Below are 26,640 nucleotides of genomic sequence, written 5' to 3' on the forward strand. Positions count from 1 at the left end.
ATGCATACAATACAAAGCCAGGATGTGAGAATGGGAAGAGAAGATTGAAGTTATTTACTTGGAAACAATGTGGCTTTGTGCTTGTTGATCGGCGGCAATATAAATGCCCAGCGTGCTATTTACTAATCTCCCTCTCTCTTAGAAAAATTATAGTGATACCCTCTGAACTTTGGATGACTCTCAAAGATGCCCCCTCAACTTTAAAAAATTTCAAACTAATACTTCAAGTTTCCAAACCATTCCAAACCAATTCTTCCATTTATCTTTTTTAACAAAGTGGCGTCGCGTGACCATCATATGATAGCAGAAAATTATATTGTGACCAAAATGGCCTTTGTATCAATTGTTTGTGGGTTGAAGTTCTAGCATAGATTTCAAAAAATCCTCGGTATATGATCTATAGTTAAGAATTACCCAGTACGTAGATCTCAAAGCACTCCAAACACTTTCATTTATCAGTCTGCACAAATCTTAGAGTATTGTTAGTATATTGCCCACAGTTAAAGATCACTCACTATGCAAATCTCAAAATACTTTGAACTTTTTTATTCATCTGCCTACACACCTCTCAAAACACTCGTAGTATATGGCATGTAGTTAAGGATCATCCACTGTGCATATTTCAAAACACTCCGAACACCTTCATTTATTCATCTGCATAGATTTCAAAGTATTGTTACCATACTGTCCATAGTCAAGGATCACCCATCGCAGAAATCTTAAAGAACTTCAAATCCTTTCATTTATCCATTATACAGATCTCAATGTATCCTTAGTATATAGCCAATAGTTAAGGATCACCTACCACATAGGTCTCAAAGCACTCTAAGCTCATTCATTCATTTCCTTGCACGTACCGCTAAGCATTCTTAGTATATGGCATATAGTTAAGGATCACCTATTGCACATATCTCGGAGCACTCGAATCTTTTCCTTTATTGGTCTATATGGATCTCAAAGTGCCCTTAATTAGTATATAACCCACAGTTATCCACAGTTAACGATCACCCACTGCATATATCTCAACGCACTCTAAACCTCTTTATTTGTCTACGTGCATAGACTTCAGAGCATTCTTAGTGTATGTCCCGTAGTTAAGGAACACCTATCGTATATATCAGAAAATATTTTGAGCTCCTTAATTCATCCACTTGTACAGATTTTAAAATACTCTTAGTATATAGCTTATAGTTAAAGACTATTTGCTGCATATATCTCAAAGCACTTCGAATTTCTTGCGATCAACGCACTAATACCGTCCTCTGGTTGGAGAGCTAAGGAATAGTTTGAAACATTTTAGAAATTTAAATGGTTAGTTTGAAATTTTTTAAAATTGAAGAAATATCTTTTAAAATGTGGTTTCTTTGACCGTAGGCAGCCCCGGTTCATTTGGATGAGCCGCAGTGAAATCCTTAGGTCGGTGCGGGCTCATTGTAGTTAAAACAGTGGCGTTGGGACAGATTAACCTCCCCCACTTCCGCACACGCCCCCACCGCATTTAAACCAGCGGGCCTCCGCCCGTTTACCCTATCGCTGGTATTCGTCGTCTGGCCGAGGAGCGGCGCCTGCAGCCCGCTAGGTTTTATCTCCCATCGCGCCGAGAAATCTCTCCGGGAAAAGGAATCGAAATCCCTCCTCGAAGACCTTCCATCTCCAAATCGCGGTATAAACCCTAGGCAGTGAAGGGGAAGGTATTTTGATTGGGCATCGATTTCTCTAGGGTTTTGATCTCCTGAGGCTTTAGATCGACGCTTGGCTTTAGCGGAATAACCTTTTCTCCTTTGCAGGTCTGGTAGGGAGAGAAAAGAGGCCCATGGAGGTCGTGGAGGAGATGCCGATCGCCGTTAGCGGCGTGGATGAGGTAGAGGAGGAGGTAGAACAAGAGGTGGAGGAGGTGGAGGAGGAGGTCGAGGAACAAGAAGAGGGAGGCAGAGATGGAGAAGGGGAAGTAGAGGAAGGACGGGGGGAGGAAGGAGGAGCAGAGTCTCCTGGAAGGGGGATAGAGATGGTAGATAGTGCTGGTGAGGAGATAAAGCAGCCGGATAGCAGTTCCTCTTCTTCAGGGTTAGTAGCGAAGCCCTAGGGTTTCTTGTAGATTTCTTGGATTAAATGTTTGAGCTTGTATTAGATTTTGGTGTTTCTGGATATAAGGTTAGCGGTTGGTTGGGTTCACGTGTTGGCCCAATCAAATGCCGCTGCAGGGTTTTGGGGAAACTGAAGATGACCCTTGTTTTTTCTTGTGTGATAGAAAAATCTTCGTTGGAGGAGTCGCGTGGGACACAACCGAAGGTATGTACTTTTTGTATCTTTAAATTCGTGTTTCCATTATATATTTCAAAAAAAGGAGAAATTTATTATATTCGTTAATTGTTCGTTTTCGTGCATCTTTCTGAGCTTTGTTTGTGTGGTTGAATAATACATGCTTGCTAAGATTTGTAAATTCATGGCTCGTTGTCTGATGCAGCCTTTTATGATTTATGTTATCGTGGATATATTGCATGAGCTACCGTGGATTATATGATGGAGATACCAAGTAGCTTCTTATGTAGCAGAGTTTCTTGTTGGGTAGCCGACTCTACAGTCAGTTGGCTTAAACTTGTTGATGTCTGAACAAGGGCGGTCAATACATTTGGAGGCCTAAGGTGAACTCACTAGGAGAGGCCTTTTTTTTAATTTAAATGATGAAAATTTTTTAATAAGTGTAAAATACTTTTTAATTTTATTTAAAAATAATTCGTCTAGCTTTTTGAGATGCAAAATTATTAACTACACTTTTATACTTAAGATTCATTAAAATACTATTTTCAATCGCCGAAGTTACAACCAACCTACAATGGGACCAAAAAAAAAATCAATTGTAGTGTCTCTAACTTGACTAAATCAAAATCAATTGGACCAAAAGATTAATGAACAAACCAGCTCAGAAGCTAAAAGAATTCTTCGGATATTCAGAAAAATGTATAACAACTTAGAAATTCAATATGGAGGAGAAAAATCCCTTAGGAACTATATGAATAGATTAAACAACTCTAATTTGTGAAGGATCTTTTAGGGATAATGCAGTGTATGGCCGGAGGCTTTCGGAAAGGTGGTGTTCATGCGCGCGCTCGCTCGCCCTAGAGGTGGCCTTCTTTAATGGGAGTGAAAGGATGACAGTAAAAAAAGGTAAAAAGGTTAAGGGAAATCGTAGCTTTATTAGTGTGCTTCTGCTGCTTCAGTTAACAACTTCTTGAGTTTATGAACTGCAGCTCACCAAACATGGCGGATCCAATTTTAATTAATTATAGTGGAAAAAGGCGTATGGCAAGGTAGAACTTGACAAAAATTCAGATAGGAAATTGTTCAACAAAATATGCATATAGGCAAGGTAGAATGTAGATGTTGAATTTGTCGAAATAAGAATTTAAAGTGTCGAACTTTCTTTTTCTTTTTCTCAGAAAATTGAGAGCAAACTAGATTTACAGAAAGTTGCTCGCTTCCGTCGGTGGCGCATACCAGATTTAACTTTGAATCTTAAACATCCTCAAAACAATTTCTTAATTGATTCAGACCTAGCTAAAAAGCATCTAAAATCTATCAACTTCTCCCAAAGTCTATGTTTGACTCAACCTTATGATTTCTAATGGACCTCTAATGAAACCTCTCTTTCCTGGTTGAACCAAATCAAACTACTGCACTGCAAAATTCTCAGTTCACACTAAACTGAATCATCAGAATCCCTGATCAACTTTGTTAAAAATCATTTACTTCATCACTAAACTTTAAATTGATAGAACAGTGTGTGACCCAAGGATCTTGAATTCGCTCCTATATCTCTCTCTTTTATTTAAAAAAACATTTTCTTTTTCAAGTCACCTTTGATTTGCTTCTCCTCAAAAAAAAAAAAGAAAAAGAAAAATAGAGAGTCACTTTCGGTAGCTTGAGATATGTAACCAAATAATCTTCGGACCTAGATTAAAAGTTAAACAAACATATACCTCCAGCCATACATACATCTAGATTATAGATTCTCACCACTGCCTGGGCTGCTAATGGAGGACGGTGGACTTTAGAGCGGAGCCAAGGAGGCCGGAGCGGCGGAGCCCGGAGGTTGGAGGAGCCGAGGACGGCGAGGAAAGCTGGAGAGGAGATCTGGACTCCGGAGCATGGGCGGCCCAAGACCTGGAGAGGAGATCCAGACTTTGGAGCAGGGGAGGCCCAAGAGCTGGAGAGGAGATCCAGCTGGCGGCTCGCCACTTGCCGGGTTCTTGCCTTCTTGGAGCTGGAGGATGGTGGATTTTAGAGCGGAGCCGAGGAGGCTGGAGTCTGGAGGTCGGAGGAGCCGAGGACGACGAGAAGAGCTAGAGAGGAGATCCGGGCTTCGAAGCAGGGGCGGCCTAAGAACTGAAGATTTGAGAAACCTCAAGCCGTCGACGGTTGAGCTTGCCGGCAGAGAAGGGGACTAGGGAAGGGCCGAAGAACTAAAGAAGCACTGGGGGGAGAGGAGAACTAAAGAAGCCGAGTTTGCCAAGAAGATTCAGCAAAAAAAAAGCACCGACAGAGAAGGGGGAGACAAGGTGGGAGGAAATGTTCGTTGCTTGTCAATTGTCGTAGCTATTGCCCAGGGTCGTCGCCTATCTGTCGTCGGGGAGACGGGGATGCACTGTAGCGGCGTAGCCAGGCGTTAGCTCACTGTCCTGTTAGCTTTTGGATGTGAAAGCTGTGCAACGTTAAGCAAAAAAAAAAAACTGTGCAGCGATGGCAGAGCGGGGCCTTCTTGGGTTGGGGGCCTTAGATGACCGGCTCAGTCGCCTAAGGCTTGAGCCGGTCCTGTGTCTGAATACTGCGTACTTTCTGTATATTAAGATTCATGTGATTCCTGTGCTATGAAATTTAATTTTTTTTTGGCACCGGTAGATTAGGTCACTCCATAGTATATGGAAGAAGTATGTGATTAGCGCCAAAGGACAACCAAGTGTCCAAACTATCATCCCTTTTGCATTTTATGAACTTGTAAGCTCAATGGTCATTTTCATGAAGATCTTTTATGTTGGAAATGCAGAATTCTGAGCATGAATTATAGATGCTAATTATACTCTATATATGCATCATAACTTGAACTTGGTTGTTATCAGGCTGTTTGCTCAATATCTGACAAGATTGTATGAAGATATTATATGCTTTGGTTACATTAAGAATTGATAGGCTGCAGCTTGAGGCTACACATGAACTATAATGATAACCATAACTATCAAGGCATTTTCCAACTATTTGGGGTCATTTTTTTGGATCCTCATTCGCTAAGTATTTCTTTTTAGGTCCATCTTTGATGCTATTCTAAGTTTCTTTGTCCATGTTATCTTAGGTCTTCCCCTCCTCCTTTTTTCTTACAGTCTTCAACATCGCCGTACATGTCCATTTCATCTTAATCGTTTTTTCATTACTTTGTCTTTAATTTATACAACTTCTAGAGCTCTTTGAATATATTCATTTCTTAGTTTATCTTTTCTATTTTTATGATATATCCATCTTAACATTCTTATTTCCACTATGCTTAACTTGTTTCCATGAATTTTCTTATTGCTCAACACTCTAAGCCATATGATATGGCAGGTCATACAGTTGTTCTATAAAATTTTTCTTTAAATCTCTAGGATATGCATGTATTATATAATATTGTAGATGTACTTTTTCACTGTGTTCAACTGGCTTTAATTTTAATATATGTATCTTTACCTATATCCCTATTATATTATGCAATAGATCCTAAATAACAAAAACAGTCACTTTTGGTATCTCTTTGGTCATCAATCTTAATTGGTATCATATCTTCATTTTCGTTCTCACTAAATTTAGATTCCATATACTCTATTTTTGTTCCACTAATCTTTAAGTCCTTGTCCTTTAAAATTTTCCTTCTTAAGTCCAATTCTGTACTTAGTCTAGTTCTCCTTTTATCGTTTTTTTTTGTACAATCCTTTTATCGTTCAAAACTATCAATCACAAATAAAAATACATTGTAGGACATCTTCCTGCATATTAGTAGTAAGTTAATCTATAATTAGTGAAAAATATATGGCTTACTGCTGATCCTTGATGCAAGACTATAGTAACTAGAATTACACTGGTTTATACTGCACCAACTTCTAACTTGTTAATACCCAGCATGCAAGTTCTCAATTATTTCAATATACCATTTGTGTACACCTTCTTTTGTAAGGCCCATCAAATTATTTTTCTTAGTACCCTACCATAATTTTTTTCTAAGCCAACGAAGATTATGCGTAGACTTCTCCTTTTTCTCGATATTTTTTTGATTAATTGTCTAAGTAAAAAGATAGCCTTGTCCTCGATATTTTTTTGATCAATTGTCTAAGTAAAAAGATAGTCTCTATTGTTAATCTTTCAAGCATAAATAGAAAATGCTTAGCTGAAATATTTGTTATTTTTCTTAATCTTTTTACCCTTTGCCATAATTTCATAAGGTGACTTATAAGCTTAATTCCTAGATAATTAAAATAATTTTGTACGTCACCTTTACTCTTATAGATAGGTGCTATGATATTTCTCCTCCAATCATTTGGCAATTTCTTGGTTTCTAAGATTTTATTAAATAAGCTAGTAGGCCACTTTAATTCAGTATCTTCTATGATTTTCTAAGCCTTAATGGGTATTTCATTAGGCCCTAATGTCTTATCTTTTTATATTCTTTTCGAAGCTATATGCACTTCACTTTTATGAATTATATGGATAGAAACTTTTTCTCCGTAATTTCACTTCTTAAATGAAAAGTTCTTTAGTAGAATCCTAATTTTACAATTTTTAATAATAACATCTCCATCTTTTTGAAGTTGTGTCGTCTTTCAATAATATCATACTATTCTCACTTTTAATGCATCTATCTTGAACAATGTCTTTAGATCTTCTCTCTCTAGTTTTAGTTATTTTATAAATTTCGTTCTCATATTCTTTTGAACCCAATCTATTATATAAGTTATCAGATGCAATATTTAGTTTACCCATTTTTTTGGCCTTCCTATATCTTATAAACTCCTCACCGTTATTTGTTTTTTCTGATTGTTTAAACCAAAACTGTTTTATTCTGATTGCCTCTTGTGTCCCATTATTCTACCATCAAGTTTCTTTATTTGTATATGCTTTTTGGCTCTCTTAGAACATCTTTAGCTACCCTATTAATAAAATTGACCTTTTGATTCAACTTTTAATTTAGCTCAGTTCTTAAGTTTTGATTTCTTTCCTTTAGTAATTTATTCCTAAAAGATATAGCATTTCAGTAATTTTTCTCATGTTAATCTTTAGTATTTATTTTTAAAATTCATAATCTTATCTTTGAATTGTTCTTAATTTTTTCTTTTCTTTTTTGCAATTAGTGTTTAAATCTAAGACTTGTAATCTATGTTGTATGGTTAAACTCTCTCTTGATATCACCTGATAATCCCTATATGTTGATCTTTTTCTTCTCTTGATGAAAAAGTAATCTATTTGTGACAAATTTAATCCACTTTCAAAGGTTACTAAATGCCATTTCTTTTCTTAAAATATGTATTTGCAATTGCTGGGTCATAAGCTAGTGCAAACTCAAAAATTGGATCTCTTATTAAATTTCCATCTGCATAACCAGATTCTTCATGCACTCTTTCATGTCCCATATTGCTCTTTCCTACATGTCCATTTAAGTCACCATCTACAGCCATCCTTTCTCCTTCATGAATGTCACATCAATCCATTCATTTCTTCCTAAAATTGTTGCTTAATCCACTACCTTATTTTATTTGTGGCTCATAAGCACTATGTCAGTAATCTCCTCATCTAAAACTAATTTGATGGCTACTAATCTATTACGTATCTGTTTTATATCTACCATTTATCTTTCATTTACTTGTCTACAATTCCTACTTATTCTTATCTGTATATGATAGTTTATACTTTATACCATTCTCTATATTCTTGGATTTACTACTTCTCCATTTAGTTTCTTGTAAGCAATCAATATTGATTTTCCTATGTGTCATTCTATCTACTAGTTCTTTACTCTTTCCTGTCAAGGTTTCAACATTCCAAATAGCATATCTATTCTCTTCTTCTATATAGTTACCTTCTATACATAATGCAATTCCTTTTATCTCCTTGCTACTTAGATTTGCTGTCATTGTACTATATTACTATTAGAAGAAACTCTAATCCAAAATAATCCTTGGTCATTTGTTGATGCAACCAAGTGATGTTGTAGCCAATCCTTGTTCATTGTCACTCCAACTAGGTTGCATTGTAGCAGATCATTTATGGATAATGATCTAATCAATCGTTGTTTATTCGTCACTGTAACTGGGTCACCTTGTTGTGGATTGCTTATGGGCAATGATCTAACCCCTTGCCTGCTTCACACAGTAATTGGCTTTGGTTATGGCACGTGGTAACATCTTAACATTCATGCATAGCAAATTAGGATCTATTTCATAATTTTTGGCATATTTTTATGACTAGCCGTCTACCGGATGTCAACCCTTCACCTTGCTCATCGGGGCTTGAGATTGGCCACAATGGTGCTTGAGGCTGCACAATCGCTAAATGGACTATCAAAATGTTGCCACATGCTTGTGTTAAGTACTAGACAACACTTACATGCAATGTAGTGGTGATGTATCTTATGGAAATAATTATGGAGATGTTTATACTTTAAGTTGGGCTAGTAGATTTACGAAAAATTTTCATAAACCAGAGATTTTCTCTCCTCCAAAAATAATATGGCGGAGAAAGTGTTGATTTTCTTATTGACAATAAGTTAAGAAGACTAGTATTAACGAATTTTATCGCTAAAACTCTAATCAACACTTAGGTTATAGTATTATTCAAATGTCCTGAAGGATTTAACGCTGAACCGCCCATCTCCTGAATTCGCATGATATACACCAAACAGATGCTGCCCCAAAGAGCTATGAATTATTCCAAAGGAGGAGTAACCATTAGAAGCAATGCCTGCATATATTTCCTTATTTACTCTTGTGTCACATGAAGATATGGCTATGTGCTTGATAAGATGAACATCACAATAGAAAGAGGTGCTAACCTTTCTCTAGAAATAGGGAGACTATAATTGTTACGAAATGGGTTTTGCAAAGTCTTTAGAAAAATAAATTGTACTAGCATTAGTTTCACGTGCAAAACAAATGGTTAGGAAAGGCTTATCCTGGATATCTTTTAACATGGTAATATGGCTAAAAGCTTCTCTGAATTTCCATAATCCAATTGGGCTTTGCATTGGATAATATCACCTTGATTTGATATGTGACTACCGAAAAATTAGCTCTACTCTAGTCAGATCATTTGGTCTGAGAATATGTTCTTTCAGTTATGGACCCATTACAGGACCAAAGGAGTCAAAATTATGAACTTGCGGAAGTCAATTATAAACTTGGGGCATGTTCAATCTTGAACTTCAATAATCAAATAAAAAGAGGAGCTTGATTTGATGGTCAAGAAAACGAGCAGTAGAAACTCTGTTAAGTTGAAAATCAGGAATAACTTTAGTTTTAGTTTGAGAGCAGAAGGGTGTAGGAGTATCTTGTGCTATCCTCATATGTCTTTGAAGGAGGGCTACAAAGGAGGTTATTGAAGGAGAAAAAACTGCCTCTTGCATGGGCAAATGCCAGCAAATATTTGGATGGAACTTTTATGCGCATAAGATTGTTTCAGTACAATTGTAATTATAATTTGTCCAACTTACATGACAGATCATGGATTCTTTGATAGGCCAAACTCTACTTCTGACATGTCACAATTCATGCTTCTTGATCATCAACAAATCTTTTCAGTTCTTTAATTATTTTAACCATTTATCTTCGCTTCAATTCTGTTCTTTTACAAATATTTGCTTGGGCATTCTATTTTAAGATGATGAAAGTCTGCTACTAAAGGTTTTGGTTGGCACCATGCAAGCGATAATTATATCTTTTTACTTTTTGATAACTTTGTCATATAAACATATATGACCTTTATACCATGCCATCAAAATAACCTCATGATCACCTCCCATCCTATTCCTAGTGCAGGTATATGAATCTTTTTTTTCCCTTCCAGTTAGAAGATTCAGCAATATGTCCCATTGGAATATGCTGACAGTTGTATAAAGATAGTGTTCCCATTCATTTTAGGAAATATCCTGTTGTGGGAACCAATGCAGAGTAGTATCTATATTACAAACTTCAAATAAAAATGAGAAGTCATGTTGGTTATATTTTATGCATTATTTCTATCTTAATTAATACCTTTCATCTATCTTAATTAATAGTTTTTGTATCACACATAAGTCATGTTGTATGGGGCCATATATTTTCCCAAAGTCAGCAGTGTATGTCATGTCATCAACTTGAATTCAAACGGTTACTTTATTTAAATTTGTTAAACATGCTATATTATAGTTAACCAATGCATTCTATATCTGCATGATAGAGTCACCTGCAATACCACCTATCAGTATTGGAGTTATAATTCATTTAAAGATCTATCTAGTTGACAAGTCATCTTCCCAGTTCATATATTCTTACAATTTCATTGATGCGGATTGTTGATTTGCTATTCTCCTTGTTGTACATGGTTGCAAGTGCTATATAGAGTTCAGCTGCATATTTGTTTCCATAGGATTCTTGAATCTGTTTGTTATTCATCGCTTTTGGCTATTGGTATAAAATCCTGTGAATACTAATACTATAGTTTCAATTTTCAACATAACACTACCATTCATGGTCTGCCGTACTAGTCTGTACGGGCCGGTACGTATCGGTACCGGATGGAACCGGTACGGTACAACTATATTTTTCGGTTCCGACTATTCGCAGCCCGTACCAGCCCGTACCGACCTCAATTTTTTTTTGGCTTGTGGCCCGAACCAGCTGAACTGGTACAGTACCGGTTTGGTTCGGTATGGTACCAGTACCGGTGCCCATCGGTACATCGGTATGGTCGGTACAGCGAACCTTGCTAGTACCATTCTTAGTTGTAATCTTTCTTCAGATCTTAGCATATCTTTAGTTGGGTAGTTTTTAGTCTTTGCAAATTCTTTTCCAATGTGGTTTGTTGCTCTTTTGTACAAGCATTCACTTAGTTGCGTGCTTTCCTTTAGTTGGACAGAGGATAAGCGGCCAAAAATATGCTTGTATTTGTTTATCTAATAAAACAATTATTTGTGGTTCTTATCCATTTCCCTTTATTGCCAAGCTATTTTTGGTTAGGATTCGATGGGCTGAACTTGCTCACTACAAAATTCTTGCTTTGTGTGAATTTATTCAGTTCTGTTGCCAGTTGGACTGTTGCCAATTCTTGCTGGCAAATGGTATGATGTAAATGTAACAGGTCTCTTTGCTAGCTGAAATTAGCTAGAGTTGAGCCGGACAAATGTTAGGTCGTTGATCCAAGAAAACAATTGTTCATGTTTCCTATACATTTCCTTATATTACTAAGCTATTTTGGGTTAGGATTCTATGGGCTTAACTAACTAATTAATTACCCTTTTCAAAAAAATGCTTGTTTTGTCCGAATTAATTCAGTTGTCTTTGTCATTTATACTAATACCAATTCTAGCTAGTGAATTATGTGGTGTAAATTGTAACATAATATGTCTCTTTTCTAGCTGAAATTGGTTATATTGAATCATGCAAATGTCAGGTTGTTGAAATTCTTCATAACTGACATTTGTCTATGGTGGTTGTGATCGTACATAATTTTTCTGTTGATGAACCACAAAACCATTATTCAAAATGATCAGAGGTATTTTAAGGCTTCAATGCTATGGTGGCTGTGGGGAGAATGAGGAAACTTAGAACAAGTTCAGAAATATAAATACTATGAGAAATCAAGAATTATCAATTAGATTTTATTCAGTTTCAGGATGGATAAACTAGTTAACTGGGTTAACTAGAATAATTTTGGAGCAAAATTCTAGGATGAATTAGAATAACCACATTTCACCTTTCTGGCCGAGTGAGTTTATCTTACTTTAGATGTGCTGCACACTAACAATGTTCAAATCTTCTGTGCAAAGCTCTATTTATCTCTTGCCTAACTTGGGGTGCAAATGGTTGTTTGGCCTAATGAAGGGGCTACTTCACGTCTTAATCCACTATGTCCCTTAAGCAGGCATAACCTTAAAGTGTAGGAGAACTGATCAGACGGTGTGCTAAGGCACAAGAAAGACCCAACCAAAAATGAGGCAGGCTTGTGTTTGTGTTGAAGGTTTTAAAAAGAGGAGGGAAGGTGCTCAATAAATCTGAATGATGTGTGGATTTTGAAAGCATTTTATTTTTCTTAAGAATCATAGCAAGCCGTTTCAATATTTTGATAGTAATAAATGGCAACTTAGAATCTACAAAGCTGATTGAAATGCCACGTTGGTGTCACAATACATGCTATGTTTATGTCACAGTACAAAGCTACAATAGTTGAACTCCAACAAAATATTCTATGAAAGGAAGACCAGTAGAGCATACACACATAGTACTGTTTAACTCTGCAACACTTAGTGTTATTGTACTTGCATTTTCATCTGCTCTTGTAATGCATCTATATTGTATAATAATCTCAAGGAAATTTGATACGAACCATTTTAGATTCAGAACCATTTTACTGCACATCCTTTTCTAATGTGTGCTCTATAATCAAGGTTACAGTGTAAATAAAATAAATATTAGGTGAGTTTTTCTCATTTGTTAATGCAAATTTTAGGCATTAATGGATAGGTTTAGAATAAAATACCACATGATGTGCATGCTTGGCAATGGCATGTGATGGAATACCATGGAAGATACACTTGCCTTGACGTGTACTAATTAGTAGGGCTGGCACCTCACTCGGCTCCTCATCTTACCGTTCCGTCTCTGATTAAGGAAAATGGTGAGCATCTTTTTCTCATGGTAAATATGAAACAAATTAAATAAAATGTCAAAAATGAACTCACCTTTGATATTTGGGAGATGATGGTGTGTGTAATTTAATTACGAGCCATTTATTGATTTGATGAGGATAGGCTGGCTGTGATTTGGAAATATAGATGAGATTTTGTTGGATAGGGATATGAATTCCTTAGGTCTAAAATGGATAAACTAGATCATGTAGAAGATGATTGTAGTCTTAGTAGTTTAGGGGGAAATGTATGGGGCATGCCGATCAGAGTTAATTGCCAGATGATTCCTATGTCTGAAAAATGTGGCTATATTCATGTATTACACAGAAAATTAAGAGAATGAGTAAGTTATATCAAGTCAAGTTAGAGAGAGGTAGAGGTAATCACTGTTTTGAAGTTGGTTGCCTTGGCTGTCTAGATAGCCTGCCTAGTTAAGCGATGCAGGAGCATCCAAGGGGTTTGCTTAATTAGCTACATTTAATTTGTTATCCATTGTTCTTGTTCCTATTTCAATCTTGATAAATTTTAGCCTCGCTTTTGTTGTCTATTCGCTGTCTTTTACTTCCAGTGCTACGTCCTTAAGGCTACCCACATGCTCACCCTAACATTTTGGTTCATGTTTGAGCATGGAGAAAATCATTGTTATTATGTATTGGGTTTTTCTAAGTTGATAGTTCAATCAATTTACTACATTTTATTTGATATGTTTCATTTTGGCAGAGTATAATTGTTTCTATTAGATTCTCTACTCTATTATTTTTTAAGTTATTACTTTTGAGCTGCATTATCTCTGGGTGCCCACTTAGGAAGCTCAGTATCATTTATGGTATAGGTGGCCCTCGCCATTCGTCATCTATGTATGGTCTCTCAAAACACTAAGGGCCTGTTTGGGTAATTCGGCAAGATTGGGCTGAATTTTTTGCTGGATTCGTGGATTAGGCTGCCCATTTAAGCATTGCTCACATCAACCTAAACCTCCTGGCACAAATTCTGTGGGAAGAAAAAGGACCTGTATGGGTCTTTCTTTTTCCCTCTTCGTGCAGGCCAACAAGCCCATTGGCTGGGAGTTAGGCTGGAGCTTGGACAGGCCCTTAGAAGAGGCAGGCTGGTCGAGCCAACAGGCACGATTCCTGTAGGAATATCTAAGCAGGCTCTAAGTGTACTGAATAATATGTGAGTGCCACTTGTCTTTAATACTCAAATGATAACTTTTACAAGACAATTGCACGGTTCATAATCTTGTATGCCTAAGTATGTTGGGTAACAAAGAGGCTCAAACACTTGAGTGTCTGAAGGATGAGTATGCTGAGATTGATCTTTGATATGTTATAGTAGTAGTTTTATAAATGAGCGTGTCACAAATTATAATTGTCGGAGATGCACTAATTAAATCAATGTTTGGAGAGCCTATTCTAGTGTATCACAAATTAGAATTGTCGGAGTTACACCAGTTAAATCAATGCTTGGAGAGCCTATTCTGATAATATTAGCATGTGCAATAAACAATATAACCTTCTTAAATGGATGAAATTATATTTGTGTCAATAGATCAGATTAGGGTGGGGAAAGATCCAATAACCTAATTTGATGTTTTCAAATTATATATATGTTTAAAAAAAGAGGTAACACTCAGTAGAATGAATGACAAAGGATTTCAAAAGCTGACTAAAATAGTTGGGAATAGATGTATGAAGACAATATCTCATTTTGGTAGACACCTATTTGTTATAAACCAAGTCATTTTGAGTTTATGTCTTTGGTGCAGCTTGGAGGAAAAAGTCCTGGAATCTGCAAACTGGAAACTGGAAATGCAAATCCTTGAGATAAGAAAATAACTAGAAAAATGGCAATAGGGAACCACAAATTTTGGACATAAGACAGAAGTCAACTCAAGAACCTTCCCTAATAATAGGATGTTGGTGACATGAAGATCAACTAGTTTATCCAATACCTCTGTTATCAAGTTTCTGACCTCATTTTTCTTGTTTGAAGCATTTGCCTTAATCATTTGTTTGTGTGACAACTTTTTTTTGCATAAGATTGGACACAATTTTTGATTTTTTCCCTTTTAGTATAGCATATTGAAACCCCAAATAGTTGGGAAAAGGCTAGGTGATATGGTTATGGTTGGTATAGCATATTGAATGGTATAAATTGCTACGGAAGATACATTTATCAGATTAAGACGGTATTATTCTGAGATCAGGCCTAATGGATAAGAATGTTGAGAGAGAAAAACTAGTCTTTATATCAGAATGGATGCTTAAGGATAGTAGAGAACTTATGAGCAGCAGTGAATTAATAGTAATTTGGTGTAGTTACTTTAAGAAATTGTTTTGGTGTAGTTACTTTAAGAAGTTGTTTAGGGGCATTGGGGGTGAATGGTTACCAGTTAAATTATATAAAGATGGATTAACTGACTTGTTTAATGAATGGTGTTGTTGAGGGGAGGAAGTTTTGAATGAATGGATAAAAGAATGTCTTTATATCCATTTATAACTAATGGTCTGCTTACATGAAGATTAAGATGTTGCTGAAAGACATGATTGCCCTCTTTCAACAGGCCGTTGGTATTAGAAGATGTACTTTAGGGGGCATGACCTGAGAATGTTTAGTTCAAATGCAATTGCAGTTTTCAGACTTTCCTATTAGAAAAGAGATGCAGTTGGGTCTAAGGATTTACAAGTGGATCTGGTCTTTTACCATAGGGTGGTGTAATGCTGAGATCGTGTTAAATTTCTTTCATTAGATGTCCATTGGATTTTTTCTTTTAAAAAGTAGTCAGTGACATTTTAATGTGCACTCCAGATAACAAGGTGGAATGCCTGATGCCTCTCAAGTCATGTTGCACCTTGTCAATCAATCTATCATTTGTTATTCTCGAGTGTATTGAAACAATTATCAAATGCTTATTTATTTATGGCAGCCATGAAGGATGCTTTTGTTTCCTTTTTGACATTTAAATAACTATAAATATGGAGAAAATGGCATTTCAGCAGCCATATCTTGAAGCTGAGCATAAATTTGCAATTAAAGCTGCAATGAAATTAGAATATATGATGAAATTCATTTTGATAAAGAGAGGACCCTTTGGAGATATTGACTTGAGAAGTCTCGATTGGTGGGAGGAGGCTTGTAATTTATGACTAAGGTGTCGATTTTCTGGTTTACGCGACATTCTTTTTTAATGTTGGATGGAAAGTTAAATTAATGCAAGATATACGGATGAACTTTGGGAATGACTTTATCCAGGAATGCACCACATTATGATTTTCTTATTTACAACAGAAGGGGAATATTTACTGGAAGTTTAAAGTAATGCGGCTTGTTAAAACTGACTGGTGCCATATGATGATAATGAAATTAGCTTCTTGAGGTCTGTAATAGGGAGAAATTGAAGGTTCAAGAGGAATTAGGTGGGGCATATGGTGTTCATTTCTTTTTTGTTTTGTTGTATGTGGCTTGGCTTTGGTGTTTATGCAATGATCTAGAACTTTCCGACAGTACTTCTTGGTTTAGAAGGTTTTATTGAAAATACAAAATTTGTCTCCAATTACTTTATTTTCTGTTTGTTAAGCAAGTTTTGTGCCAGTCTTAGAGATTATATTAGCAAGCCCTTAGCATGAATTTTGAACATAGTCAAACTTCTTCTGTTAGGTGGCTAGGTTCACCATATGTGTCTCTGTGTGTGCATGCCAGTGTATGTGAACTTGAATCATCTGTGCTGGTACAGCATGTGGCATGCTGGCTAATGGCTGGAATACCCACCTGCTCTGGCACTTGAATCCTTTGTTGTACGTCTGTGTGTTGTAACCCTGTGATAGCATCCCCATCTCCCTATGGAGGGGCATGGTTACAAGTCCCTTCAATAGTAGATGGATGCCAAAGGATGTGTGCTGGTCTGTGAAGGGTATATTGTGTCCAGTATGTCTCAACCGGAGCACATTTGCAATGTTTGGTTCTTTCACTGAAGAGGTTTGGAGCTGCCAATTTGAATGGGATGATGCCACGTTGCCAGATCCTGGTTGCAGCATGAACCAACTTTAGGTGGCTTGGTTGGTTTTAACAACTCATTTGCCAGAAACGACATGTTTGAATTGGTCAGCTGTTTGAAACTTAAAAACATGATGACTCTAAGAAAGAAAATGCAGTTAATGGAAGATGGATCTCGTATCTTGTTTTATTGGTGTTATCCTTAAGGTGGATATTATTATATTCTTGGGGCTAGTTTTGATTTTGGTGGCATTTGGTGATTGTGTATTGTGTCACCCTTCAAAATTTTGCATTTTTACAGAGATCTATTTCTATAGATGTCAGGTTACAGTTCTTGTGTTAAAATAGTGGAATTGTGTCTTCCTACATTCTCTATCTAGATTGCTGTCCTATAAGTTTTTTTTTTTTTTGCCCATTTTTATATGCAGCTGCGGCACGCTCACAATGGTGCTTGTTTTTGTTGTTGCAGAGACATTCACTGAGCATTTCGAGAAGTATGGGGAAATCACGGACTCTGTGATAATGAAGGATAAGCATACCCATATGCCTAGAGGATTTGGGTTTGTAACATTTGCCGACTCTTCTGTTATCGACAAGGTTTTAGAGGATGAGCATGTTATTGATGGGAGAACGGTAGGATTAGCTTTTGTTGTACAGCTTGCTGTTTACATTTTATAGGGCCTCGATGGAATGCTGGAATCTTATATTGCTGCTGAACTCAGGTAGAAGTCAAAAGGACAGTCCCACGGGAAGAGATGCCTTCCAAAGCAGGGCTTAAGACAAAGAAGATCTTTGTTGGTGGAATACCTCCATCTTTAACTGAAGGTAGCAACTACACCTTTAGACTTATGGTCTTCTCGTCTTGGTGAGTAAATTTACAACTAAAATCTTTCAGATGAGTTGAAGGAGCACTTTGCCTTGTATGGTGAAGTGGTTGAGCACCAGATAATGCTTGACCATAGTACTGGGCGTTCACGAGGCTTTGGTTTTGTTACTTTTGAAAATGAGGAAGCAGTCGAGAAGATCATTTCGGAAGGTAGAATGCATGATCTCGGAGGGAAGCAGGTGAGTTGAAATTTAAGACTGGTTCATTTGATTTTCTTCTTGATGCAGTTTTCATTGATTTTGTTGGCTTCATTTGTTAATGGGTTCTCAACAATACCCAGCAATTGGAAAAAAAATAGAGACAGCTGTACAGAATATAAAGAAAATGCTCGTATCATAAGCCCTGGAATAGAGTTAATGCTGGAAAAATGGATAATTATTAATAGCTTTAAAGAAAATCTATTGTGAGATTGTTAGATGTGACAGCCTCCTTCCTGTTATGAGAGCAACATCACTGCAACCAAACTGCGTGGTCTTGCGCGTGGGCTTGGATGTTCGCCTAATCTTTTCTTGGATCAATTTTAGGACCTTGATTTTACATCAGTGCCCCGGGTTTGTAGAGACTTGTTTGTAACGTCTACTCCCTGACTGTTGCAGGTTGAAATTAAGAGGGCCGAACCAAGGAAAGCTGGTGGAGATCCAGGAACCAATGGGAGGGGTGCTCGTGGCACCGGTGGCGGTGGCGCTGTACGTGGTAACCATCGAGGTGGAGGTGGCGCTTACGGATATGGAGGGGGCTATCGATCTAGCGGTGTCTATTATGGTGGGAGTTATGGTTATGGTTACGGCAGAGGCTATGGCTATGGTGCGGCCCCCAGCTTTGGTGCAGGCTTCAGCTCTAGTTATGGAGGGCCCATGTACGGCAATGGTGGATATGGTAGCAGTACTGCATACGGTGGCCCAGCTGGGTACAATGGAGTTTACGGTGGTTATGGTGCTGGCCGGGGATATGGGAACAGATACCACCCCTATGGAAAATAACGTCTTAATGCAATTATGTTAACCGACTTTTACTAAATTTTCTGTGCAATTCACACCTGTTAGGCGCTGAAATTAATCAGGACTATATTTCATCTTAAATTCATATGTTCGTTTTGAAATGTATCTTAGATTCATATGTTGCCGCCATAGAATGAATTGTTGCCGGTTACATTTTTCAGCCTATTTACAAAATGTAAGTTTTCAGCGTCTCTCTCAGCTGCTCTTTACTGTGTTTTGCTTGCAAAGGTGGTACATGTAACTCTTTTTCAGGGCTACAGACTATTGTGTGCTTGAGTTGTAATGTAAGCGTAGCATTATTTAACCGTTTGCCAGACACGTCCTTTAAAACCATCATGATATACAGGAGTATGTGAATCACGACATTCTGGTGTTCTGATGGATGCTTAAGATTTCATGTCATTTGTTGTCAGGATGAAGAGGGAACTGTCTGATAATCTTTGTGATTTTTTGAAGGCTCGTTCTTGTGATGCAGCATATTTTTATCACTTATGTATACTGTTGGATAATATTCATGCCTGCTGAGAAACTGGCATGATCGATCATTATTCTTTATCTGGTTGCTTAAACAAAGAGGGGCAAAGTGATTTCCACTTGAACTGGTTGTGATTTATTTTATTAATTTTTTCATCAACAATTTTTTTTAGCATCATTCTGTGATAGAGTCATAACATTGATTAATCATCTTGCAGTAAGCTGCGCATCATTTTGCAGTAAAGTTTTTCAAGACTGTTGGTCTATTCGTGGTATGTCACAATCATCTTGGACACAATCTTCAGTACAAATCATATGCTAACGTATTAGCCCTATTAGCGGGTTCTCAACATGGCTAGGTCGAAATTCAAATAGTTCTAGATTTTATATTTTATTTGTAAAATCACGTGGTGTCAAAATCAATCAATCATATCCATAACAGGGTCGTACATCATCTTAGTATTTCAAAATAATATATTTTATAATAATATACTATTTTTGAAATTCATGCTTAATGAATAATACCACTCAACATTCATGAATATAATAATTTAATGATTGCTGATAAATTTAGAAAAATAAAATATTACTAACCTTGTGAACACAATCCAACTAACAGATCCAATTAATCTCAAAAATTTTTCTCAGAGCCCGCTATCCAAAACTTATACTTTTCATTAAAATTTTATCATAATTATAAAAATCTTAAATTTCAACATCCTCGCAGGAGTAACCAAGCGGGAGTGCTCGACATCCTGCTCGGTCCGATCAAACTGAAATTCATCGAATCATGCTCGGACTAAGGCACAGATGGTTCAACAAAGATCGGGACGATCAAATCTAACAGTATTTGGTAGAGGCTAAGGTGGGGGCTGACACATCACCCGGCAATTCTGGATTAAGACTCTTCACTAGAGTCAATTCGAAATTACTAAAAAGAGTCCCTATTGGATCCAACTATCCTAGAGAGCATAGAGAGAGAAAGCCCAGGTAGAGAGAAAAATAAGAGAGAGAAAGAGAGATGAGAGAGAAGAAAATGAGAGAAAATAAGAGAGAGAAACAAGAGAGGGATGGCTCTCTCTCCTCTCCTTCTCTTCTTTCCTTTTTTCCTTTTTTCTGCTTTCTTCTTGGCAAAACAGAGGATGAGGAGGCTTAATTGGTGGCTAACTATGTGGTCTGGCGAGGTGACAACAAGTCAACAAGCAGTGAAGACATGAGACGTAAGTGGCCGGCGGTGGTCGGCTGACCAAAATCGAACCAAAACAAGGGGCGAACAGAGATGATTTTGTATTTCGGTATACTTGGATCCCAGCTCACTTGGCAACGGTTGGGTGGTCTGGCTCCGACCATAGATCAATATGGGGAAGCGACCGATGGTTTTGGCGATGAACGTCGACGACAAGCATTACCGAAAAAAGAGAAAAAGAGGCAAAACAAGATATCCTTATCTGGTCGACTTTTTGGCCGATTTTGCGGCTAACAGCCACTACTCCGGGTATGGGAAGAAGAACAAGGAATGGGAAAGAGGGTCGGAGCATTACCTTGGCTCGGTCAGCATTGTAGGCCTTGATTTCTAGTAAGCACAATGACTTGGAATCGGCGACGCATGAGAAGAAGAAAGAGAAAAAAAGAGACGACGATGGTCGGTGATCGTCGGTGGTGCTTGAAGGAGAGTTGGAAGGGCCTTATATAGTAGTGGAGGCTAGGCTTATCCTAGCGTCCGACAGAGTTCGTGGTGGAGGAGGACTGTTCCTCCTCTGCCACCATGATCTACCAGGGCACTGCCCTATTTTTGACTGAAACATGCCTTTGGGCCACTGTTTTGGTGCCGGGCCGGGCCTCAAGATTGACGGTTGTTGATTTGTGCATGTGATTTTGATTATCCATGCACCAAACTATAGATATCAATAAACCTGCATCGTATTGAACATGTAAGTCTATGACCATCTCTTATGGTATGTATGTTTTCAGAAATGTGTTCCAAATTAATGTCATCTATTGTGGTAGTGAGGATGAGACATTTCACAACAATGAGAACATATTATTATTGTTGTGGCCGTTGGGGTTGTTGTAGATTGCAATCATAATATATGTTACAAGTCTTCTCCTCAAAACCATTATGGTTTCTCATCGGACACAGCATCCAACGTTCTTAACCAAATTGGTATATGGTAGTTTTTAACTGCCTAATATACAGGGGTGCAAATGGGTTGGGTCGGACTTCGACCCAATCCGGTTTCTTATTCGAATCCTAAATTTGGATCCAGACCTGACTCAGTTGAAGATTGGGTTAGGTTGGATTAGGTCCAGACCTACAATTTTTGACCTAACGGTCATTCGGGTCAGGTCAGGTTTATGTATAACTTAGACCCGACCCAAAAACTTCAAGTCCAAGTCAAGTCCGGATCAAAATTGTGCTGATTTAGTCATAGAAGGAGAAAATTGTCACTAGCAATGTAAGAATACAAATGCATCTCATCTACAAGAGTTCCTTCATAATCGAATATGGTTATTTTCACGGAAGCTTTACATTGTATGCTAAGGTTCTGGAAAATATATGGAAGGATTTTGTTCTTCTTTTATGAATTTGAAGCATGGTATTTCATCAGAGTTGGGAGTCGGGAGGCGGCGCTCGGAGGAGGCGCGAGGAGGAGGGGCTCAGAGGAGGCCCTTGGAGGAGGAGGCGCCCAGAGGAGGGGCTCGAAGGAGAAGGCGTTCGGAGGATGAAGAATAGCGATAGGGATTTGGGAGAAGAAACCCTAGCGCTGTCTGTGCTTTCAATTTATACTGCTCCAGGTTCGGGTTGTGGGTCCACGCGTCCAGCTACAGTAGTTAGCAGTGCGCGAGTGCGGGATTCCGGGTTCGAGTCGGGTCTTCGGGTCGGATCGGATTGTAGTGTAAACGACCCAAAATAGACCTAAAAGTTAATAGGTCGGGTCAGGTCAGATCCAGATTCAGTAAACCCAGACCCGACCCAGAAAATGGTTCGGGTCCAATTTAAGGATCCGATCCGGACCCTTGGGTCTTCCAAAACGGGTCGGGTCGGATCTAATTGGGTCGGGTCACCGGTCGACCCGACCCATTTGCAGCCTTCCGTGACCCAACCAATTGGCAGCCTTCCGTGACCCAACCCATTTGCAACCTTACTAATATAAATGCTGGTAGTTCTATTGACCGGGCCCATTTGCAGCCTTACTAATATAAATGTTAGTAGTTCTATTCTAGAAACATGGCGCAAAAGGGCAAGTGCCGTTTGCACTCATTTCCTTCGAGCGAGCGAGCGACAACAATGGTTGGCGGAGGAAGATGAACAGTAACTTAACAAATTAGACCATAATGGCATGAAAAAATTCATGATATCACTGGTTATTCACAACACTCAAATTTTACGTAAACCAATCTTGAAAGGTATATCATATTTAACACATAGGGAAGCCATCTTAAGGGGCGAACTTTTTATCATTATTAGTCATGTTCCAATGAATATGTTCTTGCATGGATGGCCAAGATAAGTATATTGATAAAGTACAAGGTGTTAATTGTCAGATCATTGCAAATACTCTTTTTTTTCCCCCGATATCTGGAAAATAGTTGGATGAAGGCGCAAGATCTAAATCAACTCTCGGTATGAGAAAAGCACTCGTGCCAGTGAAGAAGATCCCCTTTCACTAATTAAAGGGACGGCACTAAGAATCAATAGATCGTGGCCAAGTTAAACCTGCCTTTGATTTCAAGCATTTTACTCTACATTTTTTATTTTTAATAACATTTGTGCAGTTCAAATATGCTGCAAGGTGATTATTGTCTTTAATTGTTTACTGGATGGGTGAACCGAATAAGGGCCTCATGCCTAGGTAGCCAATTGTTATAAGCGAAAGTTTTTAAAATTCCATTAGGATGAATATTTTGGGCATTAGTTGCAAGTTTTTAAAGTTGTCAATCTTAGTACTAGCTGCTCAAGTTTAGAGCCGGCAAAATGTAATCCAATTCATCAATCCGATCTATGTTCGACTTGCAATAAGCAGATTTGGACTAAACATGTTCAAGTTGTAAATTGATTGTTTCGTTTAATAATCATGTCAGATTAGATTACAGTCTCTTAATCTATTTAACCCATTTAATAATCGGCTATCATCGAGTTAAGCAAGTTAAGCAGGTTATCTGCTTATTAAATCGGTTAACATATACGTAGATTATACAGGTTAACAAAGTTACCAATTTATTAAATAGGATAAATGGGTCATCTATTTATTAAACAGGGTAGGTTGAGGTTTCATTATCGGCCGGCTTAATAGACGAGTTAGGTTTAGATTCGCGATCAGATTATCACTACTATACTGCAGGCTTGCTTGATGGTCGTTGAGATTTGTGTTGAAGGCAGTGGCGGCGCACACGGGGATGGACCCATGGTTTCTGAAACACGTGGCACAACCATCATCGTTGTTTTTTTGTTTTAGTTTTTTGTTTCCTTTCCCTCGGTGGCGCGCGCGAGAGAGAAGAACCACCAAACCTTCACCAATATGTCGACATCCTTACAACACGGCCGAACCGACCTACGCCGATCTCGACGCGTGGATAAGCCGAGGGTCTGAACCAAGATTTGACCTCCCAAACCTAAAGTCGGGCCGACGAAAAGTGGGCCCGCACGTGGTGGGCCCCCGGGATCCTAATTCTTTCCGAAGTAAGTTCCGCCCGTGGAAATCATCGCCCAAATCCCACTCCATGTCCTCATCATGTCGTGCGGAGCATATGACTTAAATCTACGCGTATATTTGTAGTTGCTTTTGAGCCGTCCGATCCAATAAAGGAAGCGTCCGTGAGCAGCACCAGAAGGAGGCGATTTATCCTCACTCCAATGGCGTCGTTTCGCTCGGCTTAGATTTGGAGGGAGGATGACGACATTCTCTTTCCGACGCAGAATGGTCGCCGCCCCCCGTTTCTCTTCCTTTATCCATGTCTCTTCCCTGCGGCCCGCCCTCGCGCCCCGCTTTTATATCTGGAACCAAGAAAGAGGGTAGAAGAGAGAGCTTTCGGGATTCGGGCGATTTCGATAGATAAAAGATAGATAGAGATCTCGAGATGTCTTTTTTGGAGGTAAGATTTTCCCCCAAAAAATGGAGCTCTTAACACCCTAATTATAGACAACATCGAAGCTTTTCCGATTTTTAATCATCAACTCTTCTATTTATCAAAAAAAAATCCATCAAATGTTGTTTTGTTGTCAGGATCTTGAGCCCTGGTTCTACCTCACTCGCTTCCGCGACCAACTGAGCGTTTTCTCTGGTAAAGATCTTGCTTCTTTTTTGTTTGGGGAGCGTTTGATTTTGGATTGGTGGGTGTTGATTTAGTTGGATCTTTTGTGGTGGAAAGAAACCATGGCGGCATCGATGGCGACGGCGAGCTGCACCGACGACGCGGCGGACGAGTGCCGCGATGACGCGGCGGCGCTGCGGCTGAAGATGGTGGCGATAGCGATGATTCTTGTGGCGGGGGTGGCCGGGGTGGCGATCCCCCTGGTGGGGCGCAAGCGGCGGTTCCTGAGCACCGACGGAAGCCTCTTCGTCTTCGCCAAGGCCTTCGCGGCCGGCGTCATCCTCGCAACGGGTTTCGTCCACATGCTTCACGACGCCCAGTCGGCGCTGACGGACCCCTGCCTCCCGGAATCGCCTTGGCGGCGATTCCCCTTCTCCGGCTTTGTGGCAATGATGGCGGCGCTCGGGACGCTCGTGGTCGACTTCGTCGGGACCCAGTTCTACGAGCGGAAGCACCGGGAACAAGCCATGGGGGTCAAGGCGGCAACCGAGGCGGCGGTTACGGCGACGGCAGCGGCCGAGGATGGCATCACCATCATCTCTGTCTCGCCGGAGCCGGAGGAGGCGGTGGACAACGTCAAGAGCCCGATGCACATTGTCGGGATGCACGCCCACGCGGCGGCGCACCGTCATAGCCACCCACACGAGCACGGGGCGTGCGACGGCCCCGCGCGGCGGGAGCGCGGCCCTGGCCACGCCGACGAGGACGAGGGCGTGGGCGAGGTCTCTTCTCATGTGCGCCACGTGGTCGTATCCCAGGTTCGATGCTCTCCGAGTTCCTATTATTCAATCGCTTATTTCATCGAAATATTAGTTTTCCTTGGGGTTTTTAATCTGATTATTGGATGTGATCAGATACTGGAACTAGGAATCGTGTCCCACTCGGTGATCATTGGGTTGTCTCTCGGTGTCTCCCAGAGTCCGTGCACCATAAGGCCACTCATTGCAGCCTTATCCTTCCACCAATTCTTTGAAGGCTTTGCACTGGGAGGATGCATCTCCCAGGTTAGTAATAGTCTACTTTTAGCATTGGTCTTCGATTAGCGTAGTCCTATGGTTGAATTGGGTGTTGGATTTAACCATAAGTGTAGGCTGATTTGGGGACGCTAAGGGCACTGTTGATTTGGTGTTGTGGCTATAAATCTCAGGCACAGTTCAGGAACTTGTCGGCGGGGCTGATGGCGTCCTTCTTTGCAATCACGACGCCGGCCGGCATCGGCGCCGGAGCGGGTGTTGCGTCGTTCTACAACGCCAATAGCCCGAGGGCGCTGGTGGTCGAGGGGATACTGGACTCGATCTCCGCCGGCATTCTCGTCTACATGGCGCTGGTTGATCTAATCGCGGCGGATTTTCTTAGCAGGAGGATGAGCTGCAATGTTAGGCTTCAGGTGGCGTCTTACGTGGCTCTTTTTCTTGGCGCTGGCTCCATGTCGGTCCTTGCAATCTGGGCTTGACTCGTGCTGCTGGTGGCTGAAGCTTTGGTGACTGGCGACAAAGCCTGGACGGCCGGATTTTGTACGAATATGGTTGTTTGCATCTTCTCGTTCTGCTTTCGGACGAAGATTCTGGTCGCCTGGATGTTTTATTTTTTGTTGGAAAAGTCTCTTTCACGAGGTTTCTCTCCTTGGAGTGGAAATCGGTATATACTTCAGAGCTTGCGTTCGTTGACAGTTGCTTTTAGTTCATACGTCGTATTTGTGGGAAGAAACAGACTGTAGAAGCGCAGCTCCATGGAGCTGTCGTTTTGTGTCACTATAATGTCTGTGTATGGATGGAATTGATGGCGGAATTAAATTGAACCGATTTCTTTGTCCTTCACGTGTTTGTGGATTAGAGTCCATGCAAATATCCCGTTGTCGTTTTGCCGCCTTTTGGACTGATATGACGTCTCAAGCCACTTGGCTGAGTCTGTGAATTTTAATACCTTGTAAACATGAAAAAGCAATGATGTATGATGTGTTGATGTGAGTTTATGGGTCCCGTAGGAACCAATTTTGTTTGAAAAATCATAGCTTTAGAAATTTTAGCGGGTTACTGGAGATTTTTTACTGATTCTGCTGGGTTGAAGGGACATTTGGATCG

At 39.4% G+C, this 26,640-nt stretch overlaps 2 protein-coding genes across 3 annotated transcripts; both read left to right on the forward strand.

Moving 5' to 3' along the window:
- The first annotated feature begins 1,459 nt into the window (after positions 1-1,459).
- LOC103709568 (heterogeneous nuclear ribonucleoprotein 1-like) lies at positions 1,460-19,029 on the forward strand. 2 transcript variants are annotated; one of them, XM_039130410.1, is made up of 7 exons: positions 1,460-1,663; positions 1,788-2,064; positions 2,249-2,289; positions 17,358-17,521; positions 17,611-17,713; positions 17,784-17,953; positions 18,371-19,029. In XM_039130410.1, exons 2-7 carry the CDS (start codon positions 1,814-1,816, stop codon positions 18,752-18,754), a joined length of 1,113 nt encoding a protein of 370 aa, XP_038986338.1. In that variant the 5' UTR covers positions 1,460-1,663; positions 1,788-1,813; the 3' UTR covers positions 18,755-19,029. The 2 variants fall into 2 exon arrangements, with proteins under 2 accessions (XP_038986338.1, XP_038986337.1); XM_039130409.1 differs by having other exon boundaries at positions 1,475-1,691.
- Positions 19,030-24,073: 5,044 nt separating this feature from the next.
- On the forward strand, positions 24,074-26,400 carry LOC103709569 (zinc transporter 7-like). The gene is made up of 5 exons (XM_008794997.4): positions 24,074-24,340; positions 24,472-24,529; positions 24,617-25,317; positions 25,414-25,563; positions 25,707-26,400. The coding sequence occupies exons 1-5, from the start codon at positions 24,326-24,328 to the stop codon at positions 26,010-26,012; spliced, it is 1,230 nt and encodes a 409-aa protein (XP_008793219.1). The 5' UTR covers positions 24,074-24,325; the 3' UTR covers positions 26,013-26,400.
- The last annotated feature ends 240 nt before the right edge of the window (positions 26,401-26,640 follow it).

The sequence above is a fragment of the Phoenix dactylifera genome, chromosome 9, assembly GCF_009389715.1.
Source record: "Phoenix dactylifera cultivar Barhee BC4 chromosome 9, palm_55x_up_171113_PBpolish2nd_filt_p, whole genome shotgun sequence".
NCBI classification, from domain to species: domain Eukaryota; kingdom Viridiplantae; phylum Streptophyta; class Magnoliopsida; order Arecales; family Arecaceae; genus Phoenix; species Phoenix dactylifera.

Excerpts from the sequence above, each read along its gene's own strand:
- LOC103709569 (XM_008794997.4), top strand. Across the intron at positions 24,530-24,616 it reads CCAACTGAGCGTTTTCTCTG|AAACCATGGCGGCATCGATG; the intron begins GTAAAGATCTTG and ends TGTGGTGGAAAG. Across the intron at positions 25,564-25,706 it reads TGGGAGGATGCATCTCCCAG|GCACAGTTCAGGAACTTGTC; the intron begins GTTAGTAATAGT and ends TATAAATCTCAG.
- LOC103709568 (XM_039130410.1), top strand. The coding sequence starts at position 1,814 with ATGGAGGTCGTGGAGGAGATGCCGATCGCCGTTAGCGGCGTGGATGAG. Across the intron at positions 17,714-17,783 it reads ACCTCCATCTTTAACTGAAG|ATGAGTTGAAGGAGCACTTT; the intron begins GTAGCAACTACA and ends AAAATCTTTCAG. Across the intron at positions 17,954-18,370 it reads ATGATCTCGGAGGGAAGCAG|GTTGAAATTAAGAGGGCCGA; the intron begins GTGAGTTGAAAT and ends TGACTGTTGCAG.